This window comes from Molothrus ater, chromosome 1, assembly GCF_012460135.2.
Source record: "Molothrus ater isolate BHLD 08-10-18 breed brown headed cowbird chromosome 1, BPBGC_Mater_1.1, whole genome shotgun sequence".
NCBI lineage: Eukaryota > Metazoa > Chordata > Aves > Passeriformes > Icteridae > Molothrus > Molothrus ater.
Window position 1 is genome coordinate 78,527,431 of NC_050478.2, and position 22,871 is coordinate 78,550,301.

The window sequence follows — 22,871 nt, forward strand, 5'->3', positions numbered from 1 at the left end:
CAAAACATCTAAATAATGGACATTTACTTGTTTTAAAAAAAAAACTATTTTAAGAGCCATCAAAGATAGACAATGAAACATGAAACTGTTAAAATATTCATTCTTTTTGGCACAGATCCCTCTCAGCATTCTTTCTACACTTTACAAGATGACTTTTTCCATTTCTACAATTTGTGTGAGGTTGAGGGTACAGCATGCAATGTTTCTTTAAAAAACAAAGGAAAATTAATCTATTCTAACCCAAAGAACACAGTAGCTTTAGTGCCAGAAGGAATGGCTAAGCTTTTTGTTCTGCATTAAAAGTACCAGAGTAATTTAGAAAAGCCTGGGGGGGTTATTTGTTTTAAAAGATCCCTCCTTCTGGTTCCTCTGGTTCTTCCTCCAATACCTGTTCAGTAACTATTATATTGGCTTACTATGACATATCTATGGCAAACTGGACTGTTGCACTCATAATATTTTTAAAATTTGCATTAGCAAAGCCTACTTGGAAAAGACTTCTATTGACTAGTTTAAATCTCAGTTGTGCTCCTGTGATCATCCAGAGGACAAAGGAATAATGACCTGATGTTTCTATCCAGTTTTCACAGAATACAAGAGGAGAAAAACCTGCTCTGAATCTGCAGCAGGGTGCATGAAAATAAACATCCCTCAGCTATTTCATGGAGAAAATTGATTTAATCTGTTTAATAGCATGCAGTAATGCTGTTCAGTCAAATGTGTTTTTGTTAAGCTAAGTTTGAATCCTGATGTCTGCTGCCTGGCAGTAACTTGAACCCATGATTATTATGCCCTTTAACAGTCTGCAAAAATGGCATCATTTTAACAGTCTGCAAAAATGGCAAGAGTCTGGGTCCACACTGGTGGCTGCACCTTTGCAAAGCTGAGCAGCTGGTGCTGCTGAAATGCAGCTCCAAGGAAGAACAGACCTTACCTTACAAACCTGCCTTCCTTGTTCTTCTCACCAGGCTATTCACACGAAGGTGTAAAGGCAGGAAAAAGACTTTCTGGCCTCACTATATATATATATATATATATATATATATATATATATATATATATATATATATATATATATATATATATATATATAAAATAAAGGTTAATATTGGATGCAGTAGATGCAAAATTACTACTTTATTTTTGGTTTCAAACTTGAGGAATCATCACTGAAACAGTCTGTAAGCATTTCTCAGAGCCTGTGCCAAGGGAGTGCACTGTATTTAAATGAAGTTCAATTAATTTTCTTCATGTTTCTCTTCCTACCCCAAACTTCTTTCTTCACTATTTACTTCCTCTGGCCCAACCCTCCCTGCTCAACCAGTCATACAAACCCACCTCTCTTAACCCCAGATTCTTTGCTGAAAATCATTCCATTTCTTGTCATCTCAGTCCCAGTCCTCCTTACCCAGGAATCTCCATCCTTCTTGTCCTAGTTCTCAAAACTCCATCTTTCAATCCTGTCCTGACTTTCCAGGCAGCTTCCATATAATTCAGGTCATTTCCTCCTTCACACTGCCAGAGTGATAAACGCCTCTTAGCTTTGCCAAATCTCAGCCTTGCCAGACTACAAGCTCCAAAAGATCTGAGCATGTCCCTTTTCTCCCTGGTTACAGAGTAGGAGATGTTCAAAGACATGTAATGCAGCTAAATTTAGGTAAAACTTACTGGGAGATCAGGAAGACACATCCTTTTCCCAAAGCTGAACTCCTGGCAAGCCTCACACTTTCACTCTGAAGGCCTTGGAGGAGATGAAGAGCAATGGACCATTTTCAAAGGAAAGGTCACCTGGAGTTTAACATGAGCAAAATGACATTTCCTCCAGCTTTATTTACAGAACCAGATGAACCATTTCAACTAACATTTTCAAAGCCCAGCATGGGAAGTTTCAGCATGAATAGCTAAACCGACAAAATTACAAAAAACTGAGGGTAGGTTACTTTCCTGGGGAACCCTGGGGGAAGAGGAGCCATGCACCAACTCTGCCAGAGAACTTTTCCCCTCTAAACTAACACTGGCAGCTGAGGGGCAGCCAGCCTGCAGTCCAAATAATCACTGTGTTTCTTTTTAATAAGAGTTTGGACCTGCTTCAAGCCTGGTGCTAAAATTAGATATTTTACTAGCTTTTTAATTTTTCAGTTCAAAGTCCAGGAGTTTTGAGAAACCACATAAACCACTACTGAAGGTTTCCGTCTGGACCACGGTTCTGAGTTCAAGACATCCAACAGAAGCTGTTTTGCATTCTGCAGGAAGCCAGATGAGCACAGCTCAAAGAGGCAAAAGTGTTGCACTTCCCATCAGTTTCAAGCTGCTATATGAAAAATACAGTTCTACTTTTTACAAAAGCCAAGGGAACGATGAATATCTAGACACAGAGTTTTGGCTATAATCACAGTGCATGGTAGTTCGGATGTGCCTTTTCTAAGAGACCCCTCTCCAGAGGACACAAATGATTCCAAAGACATAAACAACATGCCAGCCTGACTGATGTGATTCATTGCTGCCTTTCTTTGATGAGATCACCAGATGCTGTTGCAGAGCAGAAGAAGCCTTGGTGCCTGAGCCTGAATTTTATGGTTCAAGAATCACCTATGTTTTCACTCAGGAAATTTATAGTCTTTGCTAACCCTAAACTAGAAGACACATCAGACACACATTGCAACTTTTCCAGCAAACTCAGCTCCACTATTTCAGTTTTTTTCCAGTGCAGTTTTTTTCCAGTATTTTCTGGTTCTGCCATTTTGGAAGCAGACATAGGAAAAAGGTTAAAAGTCAAATCAGGCAAGCTGCATCAAGAAGTTAAGTTCAAATTTTCTTGAAATAAGTAGCAGTCTCAGAGTACCAACTCAGATCATGTAAGACTATGTATTAAAAACATTTGGCTTAGAAAAATTACCTTTATTAACTTTCCACCAGTGCCCCCCAGAGAAGGGTTTCTACAGCATGCAAAAGGCAACACTGCTCCAGTAAGTGCTCTACCCTTTCAGTCATTCCATTTTACTTTTCTCATCAAATGTGTTAACATGTCTTTAAACCAATGCAGAGGCACTTCTGAAATTTTTATACAATTTTAATATTGTTGTTTTTTCCTTTTACTTATACTTCCAGTTTCTGATTATGTTTCAGGGTCAAGAAGAACCACATGAGGAAAATCAAATTTTAAAGAAAGAGATAGGCGAGGTCATAATCCATAATAATTTTTTTTCTTCTTTTAATAGTCATTTACCTACCTGATGGATTGATATGCTCAATCACTCACCTACTTTTTGAATTTTATAAGTATTTAATCTTTTCCACTAGCAGTTAATCACTTAGTGCAAATGACGCTGCATGCTCATCAGTTACCAATATATTGCTTTATTTCTTGGTAGCAAATTAAGGCTTTATAGTGAGATTTGTACAGTACAGGCCAAATTTAAACATTAGAAACTTTAAAAACCATGTAGCACTATTCACTCAATTCAACATAGCCAGAAAAGTAGTTTTTTTTTTTTTTAATAAACAATTAAATGTTACTAGTGAGGCCTTATATTTCATGAGTGCAAATGGCTCAAAATCCCACCATCCTCAGGGCTCAACATTTAAATTCCTTGAGGCCATTTTTAGATAAAGGATAAACAGAGAGTATAGCTGGCTCAGATAAAATATACTGTATTACTTGCTGGAGAAGAATCTCTTATTTTAGAAATATGGAAAGAAAAACCAAAATGAAATTAACTGTCCAAGGGATGGGATCACTTCATATTAGTCACTGACCAGTAACAGTAGCAATGACAAATTCATTTTCCATGGCCCTCTTTGCCTTAGTATAACTTAATTTTTAATTCAGAGCTGATGCCATCCTGTATATTAAAAAATCCAAAATTGGAGGAACATACATAAGTTACAGAATTTTTTGCAGCAGTAGGACAAGTTCCCTCTCCAGGGACATGTCCAAACCATTGCCTTTTTTTTTTTTTAATTTGAGAGAGCATTGTTATAATTATTTCCTCAGCAGTTATGTGTTTTTCTTGGGCATATTGATTTTCACTTCATAGCACTGATTTTATTACTGTTGTCTGAAGATGATGGAACTACTGCTTATGAAAACCAGACACAGCACTTCCCTTCTTATGAGACACTTACAGTGTTTGAGCTGAACATATGAATTCACCTGTCAGTCAGGCACAGGGGGCCTGCCTGAAAATATCATCACCCTTCATGTGTCTGGCTTTCAGATCCGAGCATTACATGTGAAAATGCAGAGGAACAGCTGCCAGAAAATTGTGAAGAAAGTAACCATGAATCAACCACCCACTCTGGGGAAGGAGCCAATGAGATGGGGGACTTCCAAAACACTCCTGCTCATGCAAGAGCAAGAGTGACCATGAGAGTACCAGGAGCTCCCAGTGTCACAGGGCAACTCTGCTGTTTAATTCTTTGATGAATGCAGCTGTTTCTCCAGCCTAAGGGAACACACAGAGCCAAAGTCTCAAAGAACCTAAATCTAATGTAAATAACGCTTCAAGCCCCTCTGTCCCCAGGGGTGTTATCTAACATCAGGCTAATGTCTTTGAAGTCTTGAGATCAGCCATCTATCCTTTGAACTAGACGGCCACAGAAAAGGGTCAGGTTTCCAAGTGTATTAAGGCACATACTAATTTGACCTAAACGCAAGTCCCTGGTTTGCTCAGGGAACACCCACTGCAGTGGTGCCACAGCTGCTGAAGAAGTACAGCAAAGGGACAAAGCCAGACTTCCTGGTGACAGCCATGCAGCACAGCAATTGGGACTGGCCCATGCAAGCTGCTCCACAATACCTCAGAGCCTCTCTGCTGTCCTACAATGCTATCTCAGCTTGTTGCAGAATTACAGCAGCTTCTCAGGCTGGTTTGCTGGCTTTTCCTTTTGCCAGGCCACCCATACCTCATTTGTTCTCCTACACTCACGTGATTACATCACTGCTTATCAGAGCCAGAAGTCCTTATCTACCACCAGAGGATGGTACTACACATGCTGGAGAGGACAAATTTAGCAACGAAGGCAAGTAGCAATGATGCACGAGTGACCTGGAGGTGGGCTTCCCAAGGGAACCCTGCATGGGCACAATCTCCAGATTCACTCTGCAGAAGTGCTCAGCAATGGCCAGCAGGTCTTATTCTGCTTCAAATGAATATGTTTAAGAACACTACCCAGTATTTCCTGAGGGATTACAATGGATGACTATCAGCCATATTGGAAAAAGTTGGGGAACACAGACACAATATTGCATAGTCAGCTTCATGAGCACAGCTAGACTTCAGATGTATTTGACACAGCTTAGTAGCATTTCCAAAGGAGGGATTATGTGCTATTTCCTTCAGAGGCAGCTACTGTAGCCTGGGACAAGATCATGGCTCTTATGGAAATGACACCGCACCAGGGACGCTGAGCACTCATTGCTTTTGCATTAAGGCAGCCTCTCCACAGAGACCCACGGCACCTTAAAAAGTGATCATACAAAAAGCAAACAAAATAGTCTTCTATAAAACCCCTCACCCATAAGGTAGAAGAAAAACTGACTCCCGTGAGCGACAGAAAAGACAGCATTACTGAATATGGCAGCGTGTGTTTATACATCAGTGTTTTTAATACTGCATTGCAATGACAGGTGTGGGGTGTCCCTTCAGAAGAAAGCAGGGTTGGTGTGCTCTATAATACAGCGCTTGCAATGTCGTTTAACGAATCGCAGAGCATCCACAGAGACTTCGCAGTCCTGCACGTTCAACATCTGCAGGTCAAAACAGTTGGCAGCTACAATCTGGAGGCCCTGCCCGGTGATGCTCTCACAGGATTTCAGGCTCAGGCGCTTTAGGTTGAAGCAGTTGAGGGCTAGAAACTCCAGGCCGGTGTCTGAGACCAGAGGGCACTTGCCGATGTCTAGCGATTTGAGTTTTGTGCAATTTTTGGCGAGGTACTCCACGCCGTGGTCCGTGATGCCCTCGCAGCCCCGCGCGTTGAGGTAGCGCAGCTTGCTGCAGTACTTGGCGATGTATCGGATGCCCACGTCCGTGATGCGGCCGCAGTGAGCGATGCTCAGGTAGCGGAGGCGCGACTCCAGCTTGGCGATCTCGCGCATGCCAAAGTCGCTGACGAAGCGGCAGTCGCTCACGCTCAGTTCCTTGATGGATGTGCAGTAAATCATCAGGTAGCGCAGGCCCTCGTCGGTGATGCGCACGCAGCGGCGCAGGTACAGGTGGGTCAGCTGAGTGCAGTGAGCGGCAATGGTGTGCAGTCCTTCGTCCTCCAGGACGAAGCAGTCTGTCATGTCCAAGTAGCGGATGGAGATTTGCTTCCCGTGCAAGGGAGACAGCTTGATGGAGGCCTCGCGGGTCAGACTGATGCATGTTACTTTGGAGCAGCCTAGGTGGAAAAACACAGCGAGTTTAGGAAAGCTGTAAAAACAAAGCGCACAGCAGGACCAGAAAGGCGGGTGTGGAGTGGTGTGCTGGACACGATGAAGGTATCCTCACATTGCGAGAGTGGAATCACCCTGATTGACTGCTCTAATTTGCTGGGCTGATCCAGCATATCAGAGCAGTCAATCAGGGTGATTCCACTGAGTCCCCACACCAGAGGGGACAATAAATTCCACTGGAGACAGTGAGGTTACTTTGAGACTGTGAGCCCTGGAAAGCAACAGACTGATTTTGTCCATATTCCACATGTGAAATGGTGCTCCTGGGTCTATCTGGGGACAGCCTATGATCTCTTACTGCCATATGAACCCAGTGACAGCTATAGAAAAGGATACTACGTGACAACCAATGCAGTTTTTTGATCAGTCTCATTGCTGACTGGCTGAATTTGCAAACCAACATCAGAGGCTCTTTCACCATCCAAACTCATTATAGAAAACACAATCCCGCTCTCTTTCCCCTCCTCCCCTGCCCCAAGCATTTGGAGAACAGATGTGAATCCAGCCCCAAGCCTGCAATGCGGGAAGGATGCAAAACTATGGCCCAACTGTGTGCTTGCAGAAGGGTGGAGATTTGGATAACCTAAGGAGAATGGAGAGAGCTGGTAGGAGCCAACAGACTAATAAGGGCATGCGAGGACACAGGCAGACAAAGAAAAGGATTGTGTCCAATGAGAAAGTCTGGCCATGAATGGAGGTAACTAAACTGGAGGAGAAACACCAGACCTTGCAAGAAAAGACAAAGAACTAGATTAAAGGGAAAAATACACACAGACCTTCCCCCTTTTTAACCTCAACTCATTGCATAGTGAAGAGTGAAAGCTTTTTTTGGAAAGTGTGGTTTCTGCTGCACTGCAAACTGGCAGTCTTAGGCTTCTTGGGGAAATTTTTAAAATGTGCCAAGTTCAGCTGGGCACTTTGCATTAGCATAGCTAGAAACAGCTGCAAGAAATGAGAGTCTACCCATTAGTGATTAAGGCACAACACTTTTAGCCATAAATGGCTACTCAGAGAATTTCTGCAGGTTATGCTCAAAGAGGTGCCCCCAGGTAGAAATAAAAAGACCTTTTCTGTATTGCTGGAACACTGGCCAAGCTGTATGAAGTGACTCATAAAAAGCGATGACCTTAGAGGTCCATGTACCAGAAACTCTGCAAAATACTGTAGTGTGGAATTAAAGAGCTTGAGTTGTCTGGAGACTGCCTCAAAAACTTAAATGACCCAAAGCTATACCACTTGCTATTAGGGGTTGTAATTCAGAGGTTTAGTGGAAGGTACGAGTATGCTTCAGTTCTTAAAAGCAAAAAGGAAAAATATCACTTGAGATAGCTGTGTGGACTCACACAAATGCTGTAAGAAGGGTGGGATATGGACTTGAAGCACTTTGCCACCTGCAATTAGATTTCTACATTCACCATTTAAATTTATGCTGGATCTTTAATTTGGATTTCAAATTTACTTGAAGAGATGCAAAGTTTACCTTAGGCCTCACACAATTAAACGGGCAAATTGCCCACAGATCATGCAGAAGAAAGACCTTGAAGTAAAACACTCTGTTCAACAAACATCTTAAAACTGAATGCTATTTTCTCTTCAGACTGTTTCAGATCCGTCTATGCTCTGGAGCAATCTCTGGAAATACTTTTGCCTTCAGGTAAGTACTATATACACACTCAGTAACACAAAGGATTTTTTTTAAAGGGAAGCAGAACAATACTAATGGTGTAAAAAATTCACCTCTAGTATATTCTTTGAAGTAGGTGACACAAAATGCATGAAAGGAGTTCCACAGAGGAAGTTGGCACCTAGGCAGAGCTCTGGTGCACCTGATGTAGCTGCTGCTGTTGCATTTGGCTAAGGAGGTTGCTGGATTAAGAAGTCAGTCTGGATATTTTATGTTCTGACCAGAATTCAAATTTAAATCCAGCTTAATGAAAATGATGCATCCATGAGGCCAAGGAGAACATCTGTCTGCTGAGAGTCCAAGAAGGTTTAATGACCATAATTAGAAAGTGAACGGGTCAGAAGTCTCTCAGCAGGGCTGGAATTGCATACATCAGTTGTGCCATCACGGTTTTGTCAAGCTCAACACTGCCATGTCTAGTTACTTTGGCTACACTGTAAAACATGTCATCGGAAGGATATTCAAAATGGTTTCACCAGAGAAATGAGTCCATGCTGATACAGAACTGACTGATTTTTAGGCAAAATGACAGGTTCCTGGGTCTGCAACAATTTTTCTGTCCTAAATAAGACAAAGTGTAAAAATAAAGCTCTTCTGAGAGGATTTTCCATAAAATATAACTGATTTCTAAAAGGGAGGAGAAACGTCCAAACAGACAGGAAAAACATATTGGCTAGAGTGTTAGATAATAACTTTCAGTCAAGCTCAACCAACTTCTAGCAATATCTCAGACGTGCCCACAAAGCGGATGCTGACAGTGACAGAACTTACATTGTGGAAAGCTCCTAAAGTTAATACAAACATCTGGTTTTGACATTAAAGATTTGGGTAAGTTTTTGCTGCCAAGTAGCCATCCAAAGGGGAAAAGGATTCAACTAGATGTACAACTGTGAACTGGGATTTAATTAACTAGCAGCTAGCATCACCCCCCAACCACACCCCCACATCTTCTTGCTCAGTATGGAGCCAAACCAGTGAAACACTTCAGTCCTGAGAATTCCTTGAGCATGTAGGTGCAAGCCTTGTCCTAGTAACTACAGAGAGAAAAACAGGAAAATGGAATCCTCTTTCCCAAACATTCTCCAAAATTACTCACATCAGAATGAAAAAAGTGGACTCAAAACAAGAGCTTGGAGACTGGTTATCCTTAATTCATATGGTACACGCAGCAACAGCTATATCCAAACCCCAACATCCTGACTTCTGAGCATGTTCAAAAGTAGGATTTCTCACTCACATGCTCCAAATGGAAAGAACAACTTAGGAGAAAAAGAAATTAAAATTACTTTCCTATCTCATTGATGAGACAAAATTGAAGGAAGACAGGAACCCCTGCATACTTTATACTAAACTTATGAGCTCTTAGGGACAGACTCTACCTTCTGGGTCTGAGAGTAAGATGGTTGGGAAAACCACAAATGAAGACAGACCCCAAAAGGACCTATTTCAAGGCCTAGTATTATCTTTTCCTTTTCCCTGCCTTTGAAAAAGTCACCTATCTTCTACCTCACATCTATAAATAAGAGCTGTGGACCAAAGCATTTTCAACCACCTACAAGCCTCCAGGTACACTCAGGCTGTGAGCTCCAAAGCTCTAGGTCTAAATCACACGGGTACATACATTTTTTCCTGGCATCAGGATGTGGGTGTGTGATTAGCAATTCAGAACTAAAGTCAGTGTGTACCAACAACAAGTCATATACAAGGTCACTGTGAAGAGACTCCTGTGTAGTTCCATAGATTCCTTATTGCCTTGTGGTTTCAGAAAGCAATCACAAAAAGGGCATAATTTTGATTTATTGATATTTGTTTTGATGCCTTCCATGACATTCTGCCATCCTAGGAATGGGGTGAGAGAGTTGGGTAAATCAGCTTAAAACAAAAGGCAGAGAAAAGTGTTGCAGTGTGGTTTCCTGTCTCACCTATCCCATCCCCCTCAGGTATGCCAACCTTTCCCCCTCCCCCTTTGCCCTCCTGCCTGGGAGCTGCCCATCAATCTTAAACCTTCCAGTAAGGCGTCATGTGATTGGCAGATGCCCCCCAGGCCTGGGCTCATTGGTTTGTCCTAGCATCCACATCCCTTGCCCCCTCCCCTCCTCACACCTGGTTGGCCCTCATCTGTCCCTCCCCTCCCCCTGTCCCCGGGGCTTAAAAGGACACGAGACCATGCAGGCTGGGTGTCTGTCTGTCTGAGAGCTGTTACCACATTCAGATGTCTACCATGCTACAATAAACTCTGGATCTAAGCTCCACGGCAAAACACGCTCCTTTTCTCTTCACTGTCGTCTGAACCTTTTCTACCAAAGGTAAACTGAGTTCCTATTTTGCCTGGACTTGTTCTGAGCACCCAGCCGCAGCACCCAGCCAGCCAAAGGCATCTCTGGGGTGAAAAACGCCACAGCTGCAGCCTTTGGTCCAGCAGCGAGGCCAGACGAAGCCAGGCAGGACACACCCCGAAGCATTTGGGGTCTAATATTTAATAGAAAAGAATGCAAATCAGCGTACACCAGATAGGCAGCCTTGGAAAAAGCATCTGGTACCAATGACTCAATAGTATCACTTTCTATCCCCTGTTGTTCAATCCTGTCTTCATCTTTCTTGTTGCCACTGGTACCTCTGCAATGGCAAACCTGGTTCGGTTGATTTATGATGGCATTAGACTGATAACAGATGAGATCAAAACGTAAATGTTGAGCAGCAAATTTACTTCAGTGCTCTGCTTGGCTGCATCCTTTCCATTAAGTGCCAACCTATTTGCAGAGAGGAAATTCTGTGCAGCTGACCTTGGAAAAAAAGTCTTGTTTCCCCAGAGCAGGCTTGAAGAAAATTGTCTAAAACATTTCTGCTGATCTAAACAGCTACAATGGCAGCTTAAAAAAAAAAAAAAAAGTAAGAAAAGAGAAAAAAAATTCAAGCGGGCTAAGTCTTGTTAAAATAGCAATGGAAACAAGGGGACCTTGAGGTTTAGCTGGGGGTGACAACAGATATTAATACCCAGAAAAAAAGCTTAGCACTTATTCTGAGCTCCTCCTCAAGTCACTTACCAGATTAAAGATGTATTCTTTATTAAAGATATACATGCGTGTGAAAAAGATAAAACAAATTCTGCTGAAGTGCCTAGGCTTCACCACATGACGTAGCACTGACTGCAGTGTGGGCCCTTCTATGGGTGCTCTGTGCAAAAATCTGTAATAACTCCTTGTGCTATTTGAATAGGCCATCTCTGCTAGCTCACTTCCTTTGGAAGAGGCCTGGCCACTCCAGAGGTGTTGCTGGCATTAGGGGCATTGAGATTTTAGTGGTGCCTGTCTCACAGGTGCTCTTTTAGGAGACAGGCATTCCTACTTTGAAAGGCAACACAGAAAGGATAAGTGTGCAGTTATGGAATTTGACAAACATCGAATGCATTGGAACATTCCCTGTTACCTGACACATCCAGGTGTTCCAGGTTTGGGCACAGTGACACGACATCAAAGACTGCCTCATTGGAGATGTTGTAGCAGCCAGACACCTCCAGCCTCCGCAGTTCAGGGCAGCACTGGGCAATGGTGTAGAGTCCTCTGTCTGTGAGCCGCCTGCAGCCACTAACAATTACCGTCTCCAACATGAGACAGACGTTGGGAGTATCCTGACAAAGCCTCCGGGTCAGCACTTTGAGAGCCCTGTCCACGTTGATTGTCTCGCCGGTGAGGCGAATTGTCCTCCAGAGCCGCGGGTCCCAGGCCAGGTTGTACCAGCGGCGGCACACGCGGGCGCAACGGCACAGCTGGTTGGTGGGCAGGAAGGAGAAGATCTGGATCATGGCCTGGTCGGGCAGCCGGTCTATGTTGGCCTGCTCCTTCTGGTGCTTGGATGCCAGCCGGATGAGAGGATGGGTGAGACGGGTGGGAGGTGGCGAGTGAACCATGGCAACAGTTTCCCCAGTGACCGAGGACGAGGACGTCGACGAACCTCTGCCATTTTGGAACCCAGGGGAATTCGGTGGAAATATTAATGCTGGACTGGGTGTGCTGAGCGTTCGCATGCTCAGGTCGGAATCTGGAAGATAGAACACGCAATTTTAATGAGCACTGGACAAAGAGCTCTCTGCACAGCACAGCACCATGCTAGCCCAGTTGCTAATGGAGTACAATGGACTTTGGGGTTTGTTGGGGGTTAAGCAGTCACTTCTACCAGTCAGAGTGAGAAAACGTATTTCAAAAGCCATGTGAGCAAAGGAGATGATGCAGTTCTGAGTCCTGAAGAGGAGACAGCAGTGGAAGGATTTTTTAAAATCTAAGGATTTTTATTCTTTATACTCTTAATTAAACGCTGAATTGAATTATTATGTTTGAGTCACAGGCTTTTTTTTTGGCAGAAAGTAACTGTCCATAACCCTTGACACAGCTGTGAGCTCTTAGGGGCAGAGAATGCTGTGGTCCTTCATCTCTCAGCTCCTTCAGCTATTCAGCAGGAGGCCAAAAAAGAGCTCACAAGGCAAATACTGCTTCCTTCACCAGATCTGGGCAAATGGGAAAAGCTCAACTCCATACACTTATTTTCAATGCGTCATCAGAAAAGTTAATTTCTCTAATTCAGTTGTACAAACTGAAACTCAGAAGTTCATCCAAGAACCCAGCGCATAGTTCTTCATGTGCACGCAGAAAACACTCCTTTCCAATGGACTAAAGCAAACTTCAGTTGGGAGAAAAAAAAAGCCCAGAAAAGTAATTGATGAAGAAATAGCATGCCTGGAAACTTGTTGGAGAATTGTTATACAATATTTACACACTTATTGCTAGGGCTATTTGTCACATTGGAAGCACTCAACTCAACTCCCCAAAACAATTTGCTACTTCTTTACCTTCTTTAGTTCATTTTAGTTGCCAAATTAGAAACAAAAATTGAGATTTTTTGCTACTAAGAAAGGTTAGCTTTGCTGTAAGGTTATTTCAACTGCTTTTCCTGTGTGTTGACATTGCCTACAAGTAATTTCCACTCCTGGTCCAAGTTTCTCCATGTAAACCAAGTAAAAGACTGGAAGACAACTAAGATATAACTTTGATAGTCAAGCAAATGACATGGGCAATACATTTAGAGACTTTGAGGATATTTTAGCAGTATGCTACACAAGATACAAACAGTGTACGAGAGATGCATGCTGCTTCTGAGCACACTCCCTCCACCTCAGTACTGATCTCAACAGAAATTCTTTATAAAGGAAAGCACCACCCAGAAATGAATACAGTAACCACAATTTATTGACCAGCAAAATCACAATTTTCACAGACAGACAATGTTTTTAGAGGACCAAGCTTTTCTCCACATCACATCTCCTGCAGTCACATCAATGGTCAGGCCTTTCGGGGAGTGTACAAAGGCAGCCCCTTAAGTAACACTGACTCTGCAGCTGTGTGACTGTGACAGCACAGATAAGAGCTAAGCAAGATGCAGCCAGAAATGCATTCAACAAACACTTCCACACCTGGATTTGGGCAGGGTTTTTAAATGAAGTAGATTTTTGGTGAATTTGATCATTACACATAAACTTCCCCATGAAGCTTTTACTCAGCCCAGCACAGGCCTGCTCTGATCTCACTACCTACAACAGCAGCAACCATAGGCCTGTATTTCCACAGTGAGTCCGCAAGGGAAAGAGGCACAACTATTTAGCTGAGGAATCCAAGACACAAAGTCCAATGGCTTGCTCAAGATCACCTAATTGAGTTGCAGAGAGATCAAAATCATCTTTTCACATGATGGAGGCAAAATCTATACTACCCAGCTCCTTCCTGCTTCCTCTTAAGCATCTTGTTTTACTTAGAAATTCACTGTTTCAGCAAATGAAAGGAAAGAACATTTTCCCCAAGGCTTCTGAGTCCGTGCTATGGCTATGTGGTCCTAACATAGGGATTTGTGTATTTATGAGCAAGAACAGTATCTTCATGCTGAGTGGGTTTTGCAGACACCCTGCTCCCTTTGAGACCTCCTAATACCCCCTGGCAGCTTTTGCAAATAATTGCACCGAAGAGTGTTATTTGGTAAGCATCTGGTATATGCTGGTATTTTAAAAATGAGATTTACAGCTGGAGAGAAAAATCCAACTAGCAGCAGCCAGGCTCCTGCAGACAAGCACTGACTCCACAGGCCTCTTAGGCAACAGTCCCTGAGATTAATTTTTGCAAGGACTTACCAGATGTTTGACCTCCCTCACATTATCACCAAAACCAGTGACAGTGCCTGAAGCTAAACATGTGCAGAATATGTGGCAAATCCTTTACTTTTTGCTCCTTTTTTGAGATTTTAATACAAGAATGTTTCTAATATAAAAGAATATACAATTTTTTCCAAGTGCTGGATGTATCTTCTACTATTACATGTATTTGATATTGTCAATTCCTCTCATTTTACTTTTTCATTTGCTTTGGGCCTTTTCCTTGGTTGACTGTCAGTTGCTTGTTTTACACAGACCAGAATGAAAAGGAAAACAAAATTATATAAATAAAAAACCACACAAGAAACACTTGTTTCTATTCCACAAAACAGAACTGAAATCAAAAGCAAAAAGTTCAAATTATTTACATCTGCTTTAAACAATTTTTAGTCCTCTGGGAATGAGTGCCTTCTGTAAGACATGGCATATTTTGAAAACGTACATTTCTAGTCAGTTATCACTAAAAACACCTTAAAATTTCTGTAGGGTCTTCATTAGTTCTGCAGTCTTCATTAGTTTCCATTCCTACTTAAGCATATAAAAGCTTTTCATAGTCCATGATTCTCCCCCCTTCCCCTGGTGAGCAATGCTCCAAGCTAATACGGCTAATCTCCACTGCTTTTGGATCAGAAGTGGCATTCCTTCATCACTCCTGGGCACTGTGAATAATCAATACCTTAGACATTCTGGGTGTGTAAAGAATTACTAATATGTGGTTTTTAACTTAGACTTTGAGCTAAAAAAGGCCTGACCTTCTGTTTTATGTGTATGCTCCGTGCTTTGTGCTCTCTTAATTCTCTCATTAGTATAGCAGTTCCAGATGTGCATCCTGTATTTCCTTTCCCTTCAGACCTGAAGGTGCATCATGTAAAACTTGCTCTCTCCATCCTTGGGGCACAGAGGGACAAACAGACAGACACATACACATGCACCCTGTCTCCCCAACACAAAGCATTGTGGAAAAAGACTGTAGTGCTGTCAACGTGTTTAAAAAAGGGAGTTGTGAGCACATTACTGCTCGGCTGAGCCCATAATGCAGTATGCTCTCAGACAGGAATTTTGCTGGTAGCTCAGCTGAGCTCCACACAGAGGTATTCCTGCTTACTGTTCGCTGTACACCCCTAAGGGGAAACAAAAAATAAAAAAAAATAGCAGGTGAGTCCAGGAGCCTTACTGCCAGGAAAAGCTTGGAAAGCTTTTTGCTAGCATTTAAAACTTCAGCAAAACACTTGGTCTACTGTACATTTTCCAGACTTTTCTCATGTTGTTGGGAGGGGCTTCCTGTAGCACTATCTCAACCTCTAGGAGTTTCCTTAGAATTTTGTTCTTCACCATTTACTGAGTGCTAGCCAACAGGCCGGGGCAGTCTGAGAAAGAGCAAATTAACGACTGTGTAACATTAATAAACACAACCCTGCAAGTACAAATGAAGCTGCTGATTACAGTTCTCAATACACATCTTTATACACACACATGCCCTATACAAGCATTTCTCTTGTAAACTCAATTGTTTACAAGCCTGAAATACGACTTTCATTTTGGTGATCTTAGAAAGTAAAAGCAAATTAGAAAGCAGCCTTGCATTTCCCTCCCTACAACTTCTTTTGCCCCTTTGCCTTCTATCTTCTGTGCAAGATACCTTTTATTAAAGCTTTGATCAAGCTCTGATAGTTGTTTGTTGATGTAAGACAAAATTTCTCAACAATCTTTAAAGAAATCTCAAAAGATTTATTCCAGAAACAGAACCATAAAAGCTTACACAGAGGGAGAAAATGCACTAGAGGGAGTTTTCTTATTCCACTAGGAATCTGGTTTATTTCAAAGGATTTTTTCTCCCCAGTTTGTTTCCCTTAATAGATGCATATGGGAACAAAAAACCCTTTAAATATATAAGAATTAAGCCAAGATCTAACCTCCATTCTTTCTGGCATTGACAATAATATGCAGTCTGATTTCAGAACCAGAGAGAGAAAACAGCGTTGTATTTCCATTACTCCAGCAACACACACTCTTGATGTCCAGATCCCAGCATGGACATTTTAAGATTGAACCATTTTCCAACTTAGGCGTGACAAGGCATGACTCCATTCATTCTCACCTTCCACTATGGTATGGTGAATGAGTCTTTTTTGAAATGAATACTATACTGAGTTCTTCAAGCTAACAAAATTAAAATGAAAATTTTGTAAATATTAATCAAACTTGAGATTCTTATCTGACAACTGAAAAAGGTCCTCTGTGTTGATCTCCTGTCACCACTGATGTTTTTAGCAAAACTATGGCAAGAAATAAACAAAACTGTTCAAGCTCTGAAAAAGTCAACATAGCTGAGAAGAATAAAAAGCAATTGTCATTTTTGTAAACATTAGCTGCAGAGTAATGTGCACAAGAAGCATTTACACAGCATGCCAAAACCTCACTGACTTAGCATCTCTTCAATAAGTGTTGTGTAGATATTACATAGTTTATTAAGTGCAATGTGGGTATAGACTTCACATTTTTACCACAATACCATCAACCTCAGGCATGCCAAGTAAGTACTCCTTTTACAGAGACTGAGGAAAATGGGAAATTAATGGCTGTAGCAGCTACGATCAGTGGTGCAAATGGGAACAGAGGCTTCTACAGGGGATACAATGTGGGCTGATTCAAGAAGAGACTTGCAAATTTGACAGACAGATTTCAAATATGGCTGTGTGCCCTTGGATTAGAGTAGGAAAGGAGTTAGCTAGCACAGCAGGCTACAACCCAGCCATTTTCTTTCCAAAGCCCTGGGTATGGACAAAGTTCCAGAAAAAGTGCTACCTACAAAAAATAAAGAGCGTCTTCCACATTGCAAACATCCTCAGGCATTATTTCTCAGGATAAGTTACCCTACTGACCTCGGTTCCTCCCAATCCCAGGAGGCTGGGAGGAACTGGAGACTCTGAGATAGCAAAGAGGCAGCTGGAACAAAACTCACATACAAACTTGTGTGGGGCTGCAGCGGTCAAGGGTGCCAGAAGGAAAGGGTTGCCCCGTGGAGATAGCCACATGATTTTGCAGCCTTTTACAATGAAGAACATGCAGAATAAGTTGGATGAGCTCTCTCACCTCTCTCCAAGAACACCAAGTACACCTAAACCATCTCTGATGTGCATGTCTGCCTTGTTTTTAAATGCTAGGGGCAGCTATTACTCAGCTCACTGAGGTGCCTGTTCCAGTGTTGTCACTGTATCAAGTTTCTAAGTTTTTCCTTTTATTTGGCTCATATAAGAAACTGTTTCTTGCCCCTCTTCTTGTGCTTGTGAAGAATGAGAGGTCTTCACTCTCCCTGTAAGGACTTCTATCATGCATTTGCCTTTCTTTATATTAGTCATGTTACTAACGTTCCCAGTTTCCTCTATATTTTCCTTTACATTGTCTCCTATCTGTGTTTTTCTCTTAAAATGCCATGCTCTGAACTAAGCACCATGCACCACCAACCTCACCAGCAGTGTGAAAGTGGAGTTCTTTGCGCCCATATTCCATGGAAACCATATTTCCAACCTTCCAGATTTCAACAGTCCCAAAAGGCTGATGTATTTTCACTATGTGACTCAAGATATTGCTGGGATTCCCATGTGACATACAGCACCTAGATATTTATTTTCCTCACCTGTGTTTATAGAATCCATTCATCTTCCCTACAGCTGTCTTCTTGGAGAATACTATGTTTTGTCTCTCCCTAATCTACTTTTTCAAGATTATTTTGAGCACTGAGCAGCCTTCTCAGAGTGTGTTAGTTTTCAGTTTTCCAAATACTTTGCAGCTCCAGGGCCATAAATTTTAACCCATTTCTCTAGATATTGGTAATTTTGTGTCCCAATTCAATTGAAAAAGATGGTTCCTAGAGAGAAATGGAAAGTCTGGCAACCTGCTCACAAATATTGTAAGGCATTGCAGATGAGACCAGCTCAGTTGGTCAGAGCATGGTGCTGGTAACACCAAGGTTGTGGGTCTAATTCCTCTATGGGCTATTCAGTCAAAAGCTGGACTCAATGGTCCCTTCCAAATCAGCATATTCTGTGATTTCTACAGGGTTCTTCCTGAAACATCATCACAGCTGACAAATACTCAGAGTGATACTCCCCTTCAGTGCCCACCTTATCTTACCATGATTTTGTTCAGTCCGTATTTCACCAGTTTGTTTCCAATACACACATACAAAAGTCCAAATAAACCTGAGATGGCTTACAGCTACTGCTTCCCTCTCACCAGACAATTTATTTTTGCCAAAACAGAAAATTACATGGAATACTGAGGTCAAACGTACAACAACACTTTGGCAAAGGTAAAAACTAATTTTTTACCCTGTGAGATCTTGTCAGTCAATGAGAATGCAATTCTCATTTTAAGAGCAAAGACCTGCAGCAGAGCTTGATTTGTCAGTGTAAGAATAAGCAACCTTGGAGCTCACAAAGTAATCATATCCACATGGTCTTGGAAGGAACAGTTCCACAGAACTTGAAATAACCTTTTATGGTTTTGAGAAACCTCCTGTAGAATGTAATAAGAAACTGTACCTATTGTATAAGACTAGAGGCATTGTGGAAGAGGGATATGTTAACTAAAATCTGTAGCCATTTCATAGCAGTTTCTGAGTGACACTTTACACCTTGGATTACAGTGGTGTAGCTTCCCTATGATGTTGATCTCCAGCTTTCTTTAGCCTATAAACTCCTCTACACACATTTGGAGACCTGATCTTGCATTCCTGGCATAATCACAGTAGATGCTTAAAGTCAAAGAGCATTGCAAGTGAAGTAATCATTATAGTTTTATTAAGCAAATAATTCTTCCTTACAATGTATTTGTGGAAAACTGGAACTAATTTCCCCCCTACTGACTTTGTCCCCTGCCACTTGGCAGGAATTAATTTTATCCCCATATTTTTGAACGAAGCTAAAAATACAAAGACTGAGGGGGAGGAAAAGTAAAAAAGTAATTCACTATTAGTTTAGGAAGTCAAAGCATTATAATTTAGCCTTCAGTACAACTGATGATACTAGCACATCAGCTCTGAGAAAAGGCTTTCACAGAGCAGCATTGCAGGGAATTACACAGAGATGGATTGGAAGGTGCATTTTTTCCATGTTCTGTAAATATGTATCCCAAAATGAATTCCACACATGCTTAAGTAAAAGCTCTGCTTAAATCCTTCAGTCAGATGCTCTCCCAACTCTTTATGGTATGCCAGGGAGCTCCTCCAGCTGAGTTAGTTTATATTTACATTAACAGGGAGTGCAGCCCAGAAAGACAAGTTCTGTGGAGCAAAACTAATATTGCTGAAAGCCCAACATCCACAGGCCTGGGAAGTGGGTGTTATTTTTTTGCCAATATTAAATTTAATCCCCAACCCTGAATGCTCAGTAGGGGTTGCCCTTGGTGCTTTAGGTGTACGGCCAGAACATATTTTTTGGCTTTAGTTTTGCCTGAGTGTAACTGGGTTCATATACCTTGTGGTGGTTACTAAAACAGAGTAAGAAGGAGAGGCATTTCAAAAGCAAGTTTTGGACTTCAACAAAAATGCTAATGTAGATAAACTCACTGGTCAGAAGAAGCCCCTGTCTGTCTACTTTCTCCAAACCATGAGTTATCATCTCCCATCCTATTCCATACCACTCTGAGGAGAGGCATCATGTGCCCTGCTGGATTTTCAAGGCTGGATTATCAATGGACCGGACACACTGCATTACTTCAATCCCCATTTTCAGGATTATCACACCTATGAGGATCCATGATGTTCAATGCATTGCTCTAAAATGTGCAAACCAAATGTAGTTAAAACAAAAATAATAATTTTACAAGATGCATATAAATAAGCACCTTCAACATACTTCAATATAAAGGTTTAAAAATAAGACAACAAAAAGATAGCAAGTTTTCTTAATTTCAAATCTTACTAAAAATCCTGCCATCATCTCTCTCTCATCTCCTGGTAAGTTTGACAGCCTTATTTAACCCAGAAACCCAATCCTGGTGAATACAAAAAACCTTCCCAATTTATCCAGAGAATGACTTGTTTCAGTGAAACAGGCTTACAAGTATAACCTGCCTTTTCACTAAGTTACTCTAACATGCTCCAAGGTCAAAATTTTGACAGGTTAAAACATTTTTCCACCTGACTAGGCAATATCTACATTACTGCGTTCTACTTTTTAAATCCACTGTTCCTTATTTTTCATTTAACACCAAGTTTAAATAAATGTAGAGAGGATGAGTGCACAACTGCTTGATAGTGGCTCTCAAGCTACACACACAGGGCCAGAATCAGTCACTTAGAATAATACTGAGATGGGACAAACAGATCCTACTCTATCTTTGAATGATAAATACTCATTGCAAATGTATCTTTGCAATTTATATAGAAAACTGGAACAACTGCTTAATGGCTCCCAACTTCAAAATGCAGAAATCCAATCAGCTGCTCCAGACAATTGTAGCTGTCCTACTATTTTACCTTCCAAAAATGGGAGAATTTGGAATAAAATATATATCAGTTTACATTATTGCAAAACTTCAAGACAAGTTGCTGGAATATATTTATGGAAGAAATATATTTTCAAAATCCCCAGTTCACGTGGATAAAAACCATGGGGACCTACAGAACTCTGAAATATAGTTCTGGTAGATGTGCGTGACTCTAAGTGGAAAATAATATACAAAGCACAGGAATGTTTACCTCTGGGAAAAGCTGACAACATAATCACTTTGTTGTGTAACCAAGAGGACTTGGATCCAGTTGGTAGCAAATGCTGCAGTAGACAAATAATTCCCCCAAGAACGGCTGTTTCCAGCATATTCACCATAAACAAATTATTTGTGTAAAAGAACATAGTCTCATAATCAACTGCTGGCATTTTAAAAGCATGCAGCTCTCAGAAATTACTGACTTTCAAATTAACAGGGGATCCAGGATTTGACCTTCAAAACTGGAGAAACAAATGGTAAGCAGTATGCTAAACAGAAGAATAAATGGTAAGGAGAGATTTAAAGCCATAAAATTGTGCTTCTCTCCTATCATCAAGTTTAGATTACAGAATCATAAAAGGTTGATGGGTTGAAAGAGACTTTAAAGATCATCTAGATCCAATCCTCCAACTGTGAGAAGGACAACTTCTACAAGAACAGATTGCTCAAAGCTCCATCCAACCTGGCTTTGAACACTTCCAGGGATGGGACATCTACAACTTCTCCGGGCAACCTGTTCCATTGCCTCACTACCCTGACAGCAAAGAATTTCTTTTGCTATATGTAATCTAAACCTACTCTTTTTTTCACTTTGAAGCCATTTCCCCTTGTCCTGCCTCTACACGCTCTTCTAAATAGTCTCTCTCTAGATGTTAATGATGCATTAAATCAATGTAATTTAGAATAGTACAAATATGCTTCCTAAAATAAATTCAAGCTTTGAAAACATACTCTTTGCTGATAATTTGGAAAAGATAAGCCTGCAAATTATGGGACAGAGTTGTACATAGCACAAGAAGAGGCCTCTAGATTAAAAATAAGAAAACAAACTCAAAACCCAATTGGTAAAGCCATTCCCAACTCACCTTGGCTCATCCCAGCTTGTTACAGATTGTCCATTAGATACCTGCAAGTGCCTGCTTGGTGTCCCAGCTGATGAGTCATGTGTCAGAGCAGCAGACACATCCCTCTACCAGCTAAACTACCAGTAAGTGAGTGATAATGAAACAGCAACAAAAAATGCTGCCAAAAGACAAGAGAACATAACCTTCTTAAAAAACTGCTTAATAAGTTACCACGTTAGTGCTCACTCCAGGGTGAGTTTGGTGAGCCTCTTTTCAGTCCCCTAGGAGAATTACACTGAGGCAGTTATAGTTTTCCTGACTTTAGAAAGGAGATGTGTTTAGTCCCAGACTAATGCTTTTGCAGACTAGGAGCCCTGCCTGCATCCATCTCTAGGATGCCCCCGAATTACAGAAATTCAGTGGAACTGTGCCAAGTGTAACTAAAGGCTGACCTGCAACACCTGCTCCTGATCAGCTCAGATCCATTTACACCTCAGTTTTCAAAGTTTATTTTCTTTTCCAGGAATCAGATTCCTTCAAAAGCACCTGCTAGTAACATGGCAAACACTCTCATGTTTTGAGGGCAAATACCTTGTTTCTAGGGTTGCATCCCTCCTCCCTTCTGACACATGGCCAAACTGAGAAAAACAAAGCTGGTCTCCAGGGATTTTTGAGAGAATGGTAGAAAACTTCACTTAATCCGCATTTTTGCATTTCTTACAAACCCACAGTGTTGCCACTACATGTACAGACAAAGAAATGCATTCAGCAAAAAGCTGGCCAAAACCAATTCCCCAACAAATCACCTTTGCGACCTGGGTGAGAGGAACACTCTGGAGAGGATGAAAGCAAAGAAACATAGGCCTCCAAAGCAGAAACTCACAACACCAGCTCAATCTAACTTATCCAGCATCTTTTCAACAAAGATACATAAACTGAGGCTTTTTCATAATAAACACGTCATGTTATGAGAGCCTGGAGTGACAGTGAGCAGTCCCCTCT

The 22,871-nt window shown here is 41.5% G+C and overlaps 1 protein-coding gene across 1 annotated transcript in view; it reads right to left on the reverse strand.

Annotated features, from left to right (window-relative positions):
- Positions 1-3,341: 3,341 nt before the first annotated feature.
- The window catches only part of FBXL7 (F-box and leucine rich repeat protein 7), a 172,481-nt gene continuing 152,951 nt past the window's right edge, over positions 3,342-22,871 (reverse strand). Inside the window, exons 3-4 of the mRNA XM_036379168.2 lie at positions 11,547-12,158; positions 3,342-6,381 (exon numbers count right to left, since the gene is read on the reverse strand). Coding sequence (XP_036235061.1) covers positions 5,645-6,381; positions 11,547-12,158 — 1,349 coding nt within the window. The 3' untranslated portion in view covers positions 3,342-5,644. The remainder of the gene's footprint in view (positions 6,382-11,546; positions 12,159-22,871) is intronic.